We start from the raw sequence: 12,317 nt of genomic DNA, 5'->3' as shown, positions 1-12,317 counted from the left end.
TTCTACCACTGTTAATTTTCATACTGGTTTGGCAGTTTTCTTTGCCTGTTTTTTGAAGAACAGATTTCACTCCTATGGTTTTATCTATTCTTTTTCTGTTTCTGTAATTTCAGACATCTTTCTGTCTCAAGTTCCTCAAGGTTTATGTTCTGCCAGTAGCATCCTTGTTTTCCATTGCTATTGTGGATTTATTCTTTTAATGTCTTCTCTGTTGTTTTGATGAAATTTTGTAGTGTAGGGAAACAGGGTCTCTGTGTCACCATTCACATTCTTTTTTTTTTTTAATACATGTATTATTTATTTATTTTTGGCTGCATTGGATCTCCGTTGCTGCACGCGGGCTTTCTCTAGTTTGCGACGAGTGGGGGCTACTCTTCGTTGTGTTGTGCGGGCTTCTCGTTGTGGTGGCTTCTCTTGCTGTGGAGCGTGGGCTCTAGGCACGTGGGCTTCAGTAGTTGTGGCACGAGGGCTAAGTAGTTGTGGCTCACGGGCTCTAGAGCACAAGGTCAGTAGTTGTGGTGCACCAGCTTAGTTGCTCCGTGGCATGTGGGATCTTCCTGGACCAGGGATTGAACTCGTGTCTCCTGCATTGGCAGGCGGATTCTTAACCACTGACCATTCACATACTTTCTTAAAGTGGTTTTGAGATCAGACTACTATCTTGAAATGGAAGAATTTTTATTTAAAAAACCTAAGAAAATTAGTGAGTACTTCCTCTGTAACAGGTACTGTACTAAAATAATTAGACGTAGTCACTGTTCTCATGAAGTATCCAGTATGATTGGAATTACAAGGAGTTACCCCGTACTGTGTGATCAGTGCTGTGATCAGAGAAACAAACTAGGACTGCTGGAGGGAGGGTGTCAGGTTCTAAGCTGATCTCACTTTAAACTAACTAAGCAGCAGGAGAAATGAGACCAGTAGGGAATATTCCATATAGAAGGGACAGCATATTCAAAGATTCAGAAGGTGAGACAGAAGTGATATGTTTAAGGTTGTAAAAGGATATTTTTTGTTTTGATCTTTCTTTAAAAGGTGTTGGTAAAAAAAAAAAAAAAAAAAGGTGTTGATGATTAAATATGTGTGTATAATCTCCAAATTGTTCTTATTTTTCTCACATCGCTTCATTATTTCTTTCTTTAGACCCTTCAGTAATGAGGACAGGCATATGTGCCAAGTGTGAAATTTTCTCTTTAGTTTAAACAAATATGAAATGATTAATGTATCATTAAAAATAGCTCTTCAGTGGCATCCCAGTCTCTGGGCCTTTCTCATTTTACTTCTGTCTTGTCACGTGTTCTACTTCCTTTTCGTCCTTTCAGTGTCACTTAAATATTACTCTGAAAAGCTTCCCTTAACCAATCTGTAGAAAAAGGTTGGTGTTCTTGCTGTATGCTCCTACATAGCATTATACAATTGACCCTTGAACAACATGGGTTTGAGCTGTGTGGGTCCACTTATACGTGGATTTGTTTTCAATAAGTATGTACTACAGTACTACACGTTCCATGGTGGGTTGGTTGAATCTGCAGATGCAGAACCATGGATACGGAGCCCAGTTGTAAAGTCACATATGTGGGGTTTCAACTGCGTAGGGGTTGGTGCCCCAGTACTCCATCCCAACCCCTACATTGTTTAAGGGTCAACTTTACCTCCTTTATCAAAGCTGTTAATCATTACCATACTTTGTTGTTGTTTAACTATTGGTCCGTTAGACTGCGAACTATCAGTACATGTGGGCAGAGTTTGCATTTTGCTTGCCATTATATTTCTAGCATAGTGTCTAGCATGTGTTTATATCTGTGCACGAATGGAAGAATTTATTTTTATTGGTAAGATTTATAATGACAAGCTTCTCTAAGTAGTAACTGGCTTTCAGGATCCTCAAGAATAAGCTTCTGAATAGCAATCCAAATCACTAATTTTTGCCTCCTAAGAGTTTTCCTTCAGGGCCACTATCTAAAATTGAGATTGAAACTAATGTGCTTTTGACCATTTTAATTGCTTGCCTAAGTGATACCACTCTATTGGACTCTGTCCTGATCCAAGAATAGAGAGATCATAAGTCATTAGGAGATGAAATCCAAGTACAGTGATTTGTTTTTCCCCCATGAAAGCAGAGAGAATTACTAAAGTTGCTGAGATCCACGTGAAGACATTAGAAGAAATTCTTCTCGAAAGAGCCAGTCAAAAACGTGGAGAATTGCACACTAAACTCAAGACAGAAGGACCTTCAAAAGTTGATGATTCTACAACAGGAACAAGAACCTCCTCCACTGTCCGCATCAAAACGTTCTCTGAGGTCTTGGCTGAAAAGAAACACCGGCAGCAGGAAGCAGAGAGACAAAAAAGCAAAAAGGACGTAACCTGCATCAAGCTAAAGACTGATAATGAAATTAAAAAAACAGTGGTTTTGCCACCTGTAGTAGTCAGCAGAGGACAGTCAGAGGAACCTGCAGGTAGAGCGAAGTCTATGCAGGAAGTGCATATCAAGACGCTGGAGGAAATTAAACTGGAGAAGGCTCTGAGGGTGCAGCAGAGTTCTGAGAGCAGAACCAGCTCCCAGCCTCAGCCTGAGGCCACCCTGGGGGCAAGACGGCTTCTCCAGATCACTAAAAGAACAGGTAACAAAAGAACTTGGTCTGTAGTACCACTTCCCCAGATAATATTTCAAAGGGCAGTATTCTACAGGATATTCATAGGAATTCTGTGAGAACTTTTCTTTACTCAGATAACTTTGAAAACCACTGGATTAAAAGAAGTTAAGCTGGGCACTGAAAGAAGTTAAGCTGGCAGTCCAGTGGTTAGGAATCTGTGCTTCCACTGCAGGGGGTATGGATTCAATCCCTGGTTGGGGAACTAAGATCCCACAAGCTGTGAGGCGTGCCAGCACCCACCCCCACCCCACCCCCCAAAAAAGTTGTTAAAGCTCTTTCTTTACAACAACTGTATATAGACCTTGATATTTTAATGTGCATTTTGAATCTGTTTGAGGACTAAATAGATTTTGTCCACAATTTTTATTTGTCCTATCTTATCATTACTTTTATTAAGAAAAGTTTTGTTTAACTTCATCTGTTACAAGGTTGCAGCACGAATAAAATTACTAGTGATGTGTTTAATGTGAATCTAGGTATAAAAGAAGAGAGGAAACTTAAAGAAGAAAGTGTTGTTGCTTCTCAGAGCAGTGTTACTAGAACAGAGGCTAAAGAGGTGAGTTTGTTTAGAATCATTTTATAATTTTGTCCATGGCAAGCAAAGGCTAGATGAATGGTATATGTGCTTTTTAGTTTTAGTTTATAAGTTTTCTATTTAACACTTCACTGATATATCCAGGTAAACAGTCTTTCACTATGCTTATAATTTTCTATGAGAGTTTTCTGTACTTCTGTGTATATCGGTGTTTTCTGCCCTTTTAAAGTTGTTTTTAATTGGCCATTCATATTTTTTAAACTAAGTTTTCCCTTGCCTTTGAGAGTAATGCTACTCATTTATAAAACTCAGGAATTTTTATTTTTTAAAAAGAATGAGGAACCCTATAATTCCACATTCCAGATGTCACCACCCTTAGTTTTTTTGATGCATTTCTTTCAGGCCTTTTCTTTGTATATGTATGTACGTGAACTTGTTTAATGTTTAACTCATATTTAGAACATAGGTGAGAACTCTACAGTGTATCATTTTGCAGCCTGCTTTGACTTTACCATATTAATAATTCTTCAAGACAATTGCTTTTACCGGCCACGTAGTGTTCTATTACACAAATATAGTCTGTTTCTGGACTGGATTTTGTTTTACCCAGTTAAGATAATGAACGTCTTTGTACATACATTTTTGTGCAAGTGTCTGACTAGGAACCATTTGTGTTAGACTTACGGTCATGATAGTCTAGCTTATAGAATTTCGGTTTTTATTGTTCCACACATCTTTAATCTTTTATCTTGATCTTTCTATTTAATATCATATAAAAGGCAAAAGCTCTTGTGTTCTAGATCATGTGAAACTTTGCTCGACTTAGATGTTAGCTTGGTAACTTATAAACAATAATTATCATCATACAGGTTGTTGGAGGTACTAGATTTTAATTCTGTCGTTTAAATTTATCCATAGACTTCAGATGAGACCACAGCAGTTGACATCACTAAAATTCAAGTCAAGAGATGTGAGACAGTGAGAGAAAAGCATGTGCAGAAACTGTCGGAGAAGGGAACCTCACAGAAGGAAAAATCAGTTTTGACACTCCTTCGGGGAGATTTAGACACTTGCAACACCCAGTTAGCAGAGAAACCAGTGCTCGCTACCATGCCAGACATCACACGGCTCCTGACTAAACGGCCTCATTCAAAGATATCCCAGAAGACAGAGGTGGAAACCTCAGGGATTGGGCACTCAAAACTGAATGTGAAAGGTGCAACACAGACCTTGGAAAAAAGGGGTAAAGGTGAATGTTTTTTCTAGTGCATTTTGCTTTAGAATTTCAAAATTACCAAGTTTCAGTGACTGCCTGGCAATAATTGGGTTGAATTTCATTTGCCTTTGTATACTGGTCACACAGATGGGTAGTAATATTTCTGAAGATTCTATTTAAAAAGACAGAAAGACTAGATGAGTTCCTTTTTCACAATTTAAAATTGCTGTTTATAAGGCTTTGTCTAAAACTTTCCATGGTGCCTTTTCCCTCTGGTTTTGAAGGAGAAAAACACCAGGGAAGCAAAGAGCAGTAGCAAATTCAAGAGGCACTGAAAGGAATTGTTTGGGGGGGGCGGGGAGAGGGGAGAGTGTGTGTATACATATATGTACATGCACACACACGTATGTAGATACATGTGTGTATATATATACACGTATGTGTGTATATATTATGACCAAGTGTAGTGCAGATTGCTGGTGGATCATTTTCAGTCTAGTTTTCTTTTTTGGTTAGTTGGTTGGTTCGTTTTTTTACTTATTTGTGCTGTTTCTAAATTGCTGAGAAGGAATTTTGATATTCTGAGTTATTCTCCATGTAAAAAGGGGATTATTCTAGCTTTTAATCAGATGTGTTCTGTCTTGTAGCTAAACCTAAAATGAATGTGAAGCCATCTGTGGCTAAAGTTGTCTCATCACACAAAGTGGCCCAAAAACGCAGGGCAGTGGAGGCCCACTCTGCTGTCATTGCATCTGTGAAACCACTCACCTCCAGCAGTGTCCTGCAGAAAAGCCCAGCCAAAAAAGCAGCTGTGGTAAGAAGGAAATCCACCTCAGTGGTGCTTTAGTCTGTGTGGTAGGAAAGTGGGCAAGATGAATTCTCTGTTAGCTCTCTCTGTATTATGTGTAATAGTTTGTCAATTCCTAAGCATTTTAGTTGTTTAGGTTGTTACTGTATATTATGTTTACAGTTTAAACATTTGCAGTGGCAGGGTGAATTTTTTTTTTTTAACCTAATTAAGATATTTTGCTTATTTGTACCCTCAGTCTTTGGATTTATTCTTGGATTCCCAGGCTTAAAGAATGGTTCTAAGAAGGCAGCAGAGAAAATGAATCTGCTCAAATTTAAAAGCCTGACTCTCCCACTGAATTACCTTACTCTCACTTTTGTAGGCTGTTGTCCCACTTCTCTCTGAAGACAAATCAGTCACTGTGCCTGAGACAGAAAAACCTAGAGACAGGTAATACCTTGCGATTCTTTTTAACCAAAGTTTAGGCCGCTATTATTGTTCATGCTCTCTAGAGAATAACACTGCTAAATAATTTGAAAAATTTACAGTTTAGCCACATCTAAATAAATCTTCTAAACTTCATATTAATTGCAGGAAAACATGATATTCAAGGTTGCTGTTCTCTTTTGGTGCTGTTGTTTATATTTTGCCTGTATTATTATTTTTTTTTTTTTTTTTTTTTTTTTTTGGGTTTGCGGGCCTCTCACTGCTGTGGCCTCTCCCGTTGCGGAGCACAGGCTCCGGACACGCAGGCTCAGCGGCCATGGCTCACGGGCTCAGCCGCTCTGCGGCATGCGGGATCTTCCCGGACCGGGGCACGAACCTGTGTCCCCTGCATCGGCAGGCGGACTCTCAACCACTGCGCCACCAGGGAAGCCCTTGCCTGTATTATTGAAAACAGTTTTTAAACACCTGTCTGGATTCTCCTTTAAAGGATGAAAATGCCTTTATCCCAAATCAGTGAAACAATTCTTTGTTTATGTGTGTCTTCAGAAACAACTCTTTGCTAAAATTCTTTGTGTACCCGAGACTGGGTGGTCCAGCCAACCATTGATGAAGGGCAATTATCTAATAATCCTTTGGGGTTTTTTTTCTTACAGTTTTGTGCTGCCTCCAACCCAGTCCTCTTCAGATCCTTCCCCACCAGAAGTATCTGGCCCTTCCTCATCCCAGGTGGCCACAAAAACTCGCCGACTCAGCTCTGCCTCAACAGGAAAGCCGCTACTGTCTATGGAGGATGATTTTGAGAAATTAATATGGGAGATTTCAGGAGGCAAATTAGAAGCTGAGATTGACCTGGATCCTGGGAAGGATGAAGATGACCTTCTGCTTGAGCTATCAGAAATGATTGATAGCTGAAGGTTGTAGTAGAACATTTAAAACAAAAACACAAAAAAAAGACTCACCAAAAACTGGACTTAGTTTCATCTATTATAACATTTATCCAAAATGATCATTTCTTTAGTCTAGAATTTTCCCCAAATAAGAAATATACCTCTGAATTATCCATGTGTGTTCTGGATTCCTTGGGGTCAGATTTTTAAAGTCCCTTGGTAGTCGTTTTGTCCATTTGATGCCATTGTTTAGCATCTTTGAGAAAAAAGTTCTGTCTTACCCCTCTCTCCACAAAAAGACTGAGCGGGAGACCTAAGTGAAAGGGTACAAGAAAACTTAGTGACTCCTTGAGGTGTTTGTCAGTTTTGGCTTTTTTCCCCTTTGTTGTATTATTTCTTTTATGTATTATCCTAATGTACCTACTGTTACCTGAGTTTGAAAAGGATGAAGACAGCTGCTACCATTAAGGACCAAATTTCATGCCACCACTAAACAAAAAAATCCACTCAGTCTGTGTTAAATTGTACGTCTTTTTAAAGGTATTTGGAAAATTCAACTAAGCTTCTAGAGACAGCTGAGCAGCTCAGGAAACCTGTAATCTGGACATAACTTTTTGGATGTGATTTTCATGCTTCTACTGCTCTGTAAGCCTCTGAAGAGCAATAGCTGATTTATTATTACTGTAATTTTTTAAGGCTTTAAAGTGCCTCAGGGGTCCTCTGAAACTAATTTTCTATTTCTGGGATTCCTTGGATTCTTAATAAGAGATGGTGACATAATGATTACAGGAATTTATTTTTTAGTAAGAAAGTTGTCCCTTCTCTTCTTCAGTACTTGCCACCTTACTAGCATTGAATTATCACAGGGATAAAAATTGGTTAACTTTTAATTTCTAATTCTCCTAGCAAACTCCTCTTGCCCAGTATTTATTTGGTGCCCTTTAAACACCTGAGGGGGGCAGAAATGAACTCATTCAAGCTGCCATTATTTATCCATGGACTGTAGCAGTATGCTGAATTGTACAGTAGCAGGGATTATCAAGATGCTCTGGGGGTGTATTGTATACCTTCCAGTTTTCTTCATTTCCGAATTGAATTTTCTTTTCTTGATGTTGGTCTCCTTCATATCACCTCAAGGTTTAGACTGTGAAGGAACAAGTATGATGGGGATAATAGTCTTGAAAGGAGACATACTGTGCATAATCAGAAGGAAGAGGAAAGGACCTGCCCATTTTGATATTTTGCTATAGGTGGCCGGTTTTGTTTCTCATAGGGAAATCTGACCCACCTGTCATGTTGGCTCCTAAGGAACTGCTGTTGTAAGCGGCTCATCGAGAGTTGAACTTCATGTAGCGTTTTTGGGAATATGGAAAAGGAAGAAAGCCACAGGATTGCCCATTCAGTTTTGGGAAGATCTGGATGATTCTGCGCAAGCAAAACTGACTTGAAATTTATGTATAGACACTTCTACCAATCCATCTTCAGCTGACTGAATGTTATCTAATAGCCCTTCTCCAAAGCAAGGGTGGAATGTTCTGGTTTCACCGCAGATTTTCTACTCATTTCATTTTTGGAATCGGCTTGTAGATTCCAGGTCCCTTTTGTATATAACCTTTATTCTTTTGCTTTTTTAAAAATAATTTTGTTTCATATTTAAAGCCCTGTATTAGTCAGTGATTCATTTTCAGCATTATTTGAACCATTTGCCATTACATAAAGAGAAATACTTTATTTGTGTTTTAAATAAAGCTGGTGTAGGAAAGTCTTGATGTTATGAGTTAAGTAGTCGTACATCACTTCAGCCTGGGATCTGCCTCAGTAGAGGCCCAGTTTCACAGATACTGTTGGTCTTTAGAAACCTTTTACAAAGACATACTGCCAGACTTCTCCACAAGTATGCTCAGTTTTAGCTGCATTTGCTTTAGGTAAGAATATATACTATTATATGTGAGGATATTTTCTGACACTGATACTTAGCCATTAGCATTGTAACTCGAGTAATGTCATTAATGTTTTTAAAGGAGAGAGGGTTTAGAAGTGATCTTAGATGGTTCCAACAATTTAGAATTTTCAAGCATGAAGGCATATAAAATTTTTACTTCAGGAAAGTCCAGTTTTTTGTTATGGGAATACATATAAATTTTTAATTTACCAGAGAATATAGATTTTCCCAAATAGTCTAAAAGTAGTCCCTAAAAAGTTGAGCCAACTTTTCACAGAAAGTAGAACAGATTGTGTGTTCAGTTTTGAGTGATGATGGTTTTCAGTTTTAACAGGAAAAGGGCCCAAATGTTCTAGAACTTGGTCATAGCATAGCCAGAACTTTCAAGATAATTTGCAGCTCATGTATTTGTCTCAATAAATGATCCTTAAAGTTCTGGCCTTAACCTCAAGTTCCAGTGGATCCTCTCACATACAACCAGAACATAGTTTGTTTTCATCTCAACCAATCTTTGGTCGATGTTTAATAATTACAGTTTCAGAAATAAAGCTTGTTCTCTATATTGATCAAAGTTCTATGATCCTTTTCTAAAATTGTGGCTTCATTTTGCCAGAATATTTCTGCAGTTCTTTAAAATATTTGCTTTGAATTTGTCAGGAACCAACAGGAACTGTGTAGTCTCCAGTTGCTATGTAACACCACTCTAAAGTAGCTAACATATATTGAGTACTTATTATGTGCCTCTTCATTCACATATCCATTTTGACACTAAATCCTACACTGCCTTGGAAGATTACTGCTTTTTATCTCCACTGGAGTGTCAGAATCAGTGTGTTCAGATATAACAGTAAGAAAGTATATTTTTATGTGCAGTTGGGTTTGATTCGTTGAACCTTTCAAGAAGGTTCTGCCTTCTTAAATCTGGTCTTTGAAAGCTGCTCAGTAAGTCTGTGGAAGTTTCCACAACCTACACATCTAACTGCATTAATAATTTATTCTCCAAACTCTAATTTATATGAATTGCAAAATGTTAGAGGCATCAACACAAAATACTTGGCCATTTTCTTTTTTTTTTAAGCATTGACTAATCCTCACATCCACGGTGGCATTGGTACTTTTGTTTTTAATTATTTTTGCTGTGTTGGGTCTTCGTTTCTGTGCGAGGGCTTTCTCTAGTTGTGGCAAGCGGGGGCCACTCTTCGTCGCGGTGCGCGGGCCTCTCACTATCACGGCCTCTCTTGTTGCGGAGCACAGGCTCCAGACGCGCAGGCTCAGCAATTGTGGCTCACGGGCCTAGCTGCTCCGCGGCATATGGGATCCTCCCAGACCAGGGCTCGAACCCGCATCCCCTGCATTAGCAGGCAGACTCCCAACCACCGCGCCACCAGGAAAGCCCGGCCATTTTCTTAACATTGTACAATAAAATTGACAGTATAAACAATGGCCATAAATAAGAACAGCAATTAAAATTTTATATTTTAAAAAATAGGAGTCATAAAATTTACTGAGTGGGCCTATTAGTAAAGTTTGGTTGGATTTAATTGGGAAAGTGTTGCAGAGTCTGAGTCAATCGTGACGAGCAACAGTGGATTAAAACTTGGTAATGCCTGTTCCTGGGCTTTTTGGTCTTTAGATTCTGTGATTTGTGTTCAGATAGGAGTAAAGCAATAGCCTGCTGAGTTAAGGGTGTGAACACCCGATATTCAGACTGAAGAATGCAGAGGAGGAAAAATGATTAAGTAAAAGACTACTGTGGGACTTCCCAGGCGATTCAGTGGTTAAGATTCCGCGCTTCCACTGTATGGGGCGTGGGTTCAATCCCTGGCTGGGGAACTAAGATCCTGCATGGTGCGGCCAAAAAAAAAAAAAAAAAACTGCTGTTTGTTGAATAGACAAATGACTGAAATAGGACATTGGATGGATCAAGAACACTCAGAGGAGGAGGAGAAATTTCAAGGGGAAGGAGAAGCTAAATAAGAAGGAACCCTTCCCTGGTAGGTGTATTTGATTAGTGAGGTCACTTATTGAGGTTGAGAGGTCAAGGAAGGTAGTCAAGTTTAGAAAAGCTGTAAGGAAATGTGAAATACGTCGGCATAACTGCCGCAAAGTGTTTTGGACTGCCTTCCCTTGAAGAGGCTCAAATCAGAACATTATGAATTCTAACCATCATTAAACACTGCTGGCCACTAGGGATAGATTAAGTATAAGGTAAACTTCTGCCTTTGAAATACTTTTAAGGATAAAGTAACAAGAGTGAAATGGGTACAAGTAATAAATGGATGATGCTGTCTATAAAGGGGATGAGTGAGAAATCAACGAGTTCAAGACTGGTCAGGGAAGTTTTCCTTGAGGTGTTAGATCTGGAGTTTTGCGTAGCTTAGCAAAGGAGATGATTTGAGCTGCAAAAAAAGCCAAATTGAGCAGGTAAGGTTTGTTTTTAGTGACCTCTGACAATCCCGTTGGTATTCTCAGAGTCTGTCTTGTCTCATGCTTGCTCAGTTTGCCGTCAGCTGTTCTTGGCTAAGGAATAAACTGGTCTTTTACAAAGAAAGAAGGATCTATTTTAAATGTGAATCTGAGTCACTGTGTTCTCATGAAATCCTCCTGTGCCTTCCCCTTCCCTCCAAAATTAAAGTCCCTTAGAATAGCATGTAAGGCCCTGTTGTACCAGCCTCTTCCATCACTCACCCTTCATGCTCTACACTAGCAAAATTACTGACAGCCGACTTCCCTTATACACCAATCTGTCTCTAGCTGTTTGCCTTTGTTAATGCTGTCCTCTATTTAAAGGTCTCTTTTCTCCTCTTTTCATTGGCTAATTCCTACACACTCCGTGACTTCCAGGTTACCTCTCCCAATACCCTGTTCTCCCTCTCCCCAAACTGGGCTCTGGTGCCTGTCTACTAGACATATACTCTTTGTTTACCCTCATTGTTTTGAAATTGTTTACCTCTCCATCAGCAGAGTATAAACTCCTTGAGATAGAGATTCTTACTAACCTATATATTCTCAGCACCTAGTAGAAGTCTGGCACATAGAAGGTGTATTAGTTTGTTAGGGCCAAAACAACATACCACAGCCTGGGTGGCTTAAACAACATAAATATATTTTCTCACTGTTGTGGGTGCTAGAATTCCAAGATCATGGTGTTGGCTAGTTTGGGTTCTTCTGAGTCCTTTCTATTTGGTTTGCAGATGTTCCCCTTCTCACTGTGTCCTCACATGAGGCATGGCCTTCCCTCTGCATATACTTGTCTGTATTTTAATCTCGGTAGAAGGACACTAGTCACCTTGGATTAGGGCCCACCCATATGACCTCATTTAACCTTAATTTCCTCTTTAAGGGCCTATTTCCAAATAGTCACATTCTAGAGGTACTGGGGGTTTAGAGCTTCAACACATGAATTTTGGGGGGCACACTTCGGAAAATAACAGAAAGCATTCAATAAATACTTGCTGCCCATTTCAAGGGCTGTTGATCTTTGTCAGGCTGCCCCCGTCTTTTCCCAACCCCATTCTTCGTCATGCTTCATTCAGCAAGTTTTGAGGCTCCTGGTTGATATGCAAGAAACTTTAAGCTGAGAGGAAGGATGTTCTTCAATATTCAGAAGGCCCGGAGGTGACTCTTCTCAGGATATGTCCCTTTGGACCCGTGATTCTCAGGGTATGTCTCTGTGTACCAGCCATTTGCAGATACCTTGGGAATGTCATGAAAATCTCAAATTTTTACAAGAACATTATGATTAGTTGGAACAAAAAAAGGGAAACAAATGTTATAGTACTTTCCACTATCTAATAAATTCATTGAATTGGTGATATTCATTCACAAGTTTCAAACTTCAAA

The 12,317-nt window shown here is 39.3% G+C and overlaps 1 protein-coding gene across 19 annotated transcripts in view; it reads left to right on the top strand.

Annotated features, from left to right (window-relative positions):
- The window catches only part of ZC3H11A (zinc finger CCCH-type containing 11A), a 40,151-nt gene extending 31,850 nt beyond the window's left edge, over positions 1–8,301 (top strand). For 10 of the 19 annotated variants that reach the window (XM_032622359.1, XM_032622278.1, XM_032621597.1 and 7 more), the window contains 6 exons: positions 2,118–2,624; positions 3,134–3,213; positions 4,111–4,441; positions 5,056–5,222; positions 5,581–5,648; positions 6,299–8,301. In XM_032622359.1, coding sequence (XP_032478250.1) covers positions 2,118–2,624; positions 3,134–3,213; positions 4,111–4,441; positions 5,056–5,222; positions 5,581–5,648; positions 6,299–6,557 — 1,412 coding nt within the window. In that variant the 3' untranslated portion in view covers positions 6,558–8,301. The remainder of the gene's footprint in view (positions 1–2,117; positions 2,625–3,133; positions 3,214–4,110; positions 4,442–5,055; positions 5,223–5,580; positions 5,649–6,298) is intronic. The other 9 variants (XM_032622454.1, XM_032622725.1, XM_032621766.1 and 6 more) reach the window with 4 other exon arrangements.
- Positions 8,302–12,317: the final 4,016 nt, after the last annotated feature.

This window comes from Phocoena sinus, chromosome 1 (genome assembly GCF_008692025.1).
Source record: "Phocoena sinus isolate mPhoSin1 chromosome 1, mPhoSin1.pri, whole genome shotgun sequence".
Classification (NCBI taxonomy): Eukaryota; Metazoa; Chordata; class Mammalia; order Artiodactyla; family Phocoenidae; genus Phocoena; species Phocoena sinus.
This window is presented reverse-complemented; position numbering and strand designations above follow the sequence as displayed.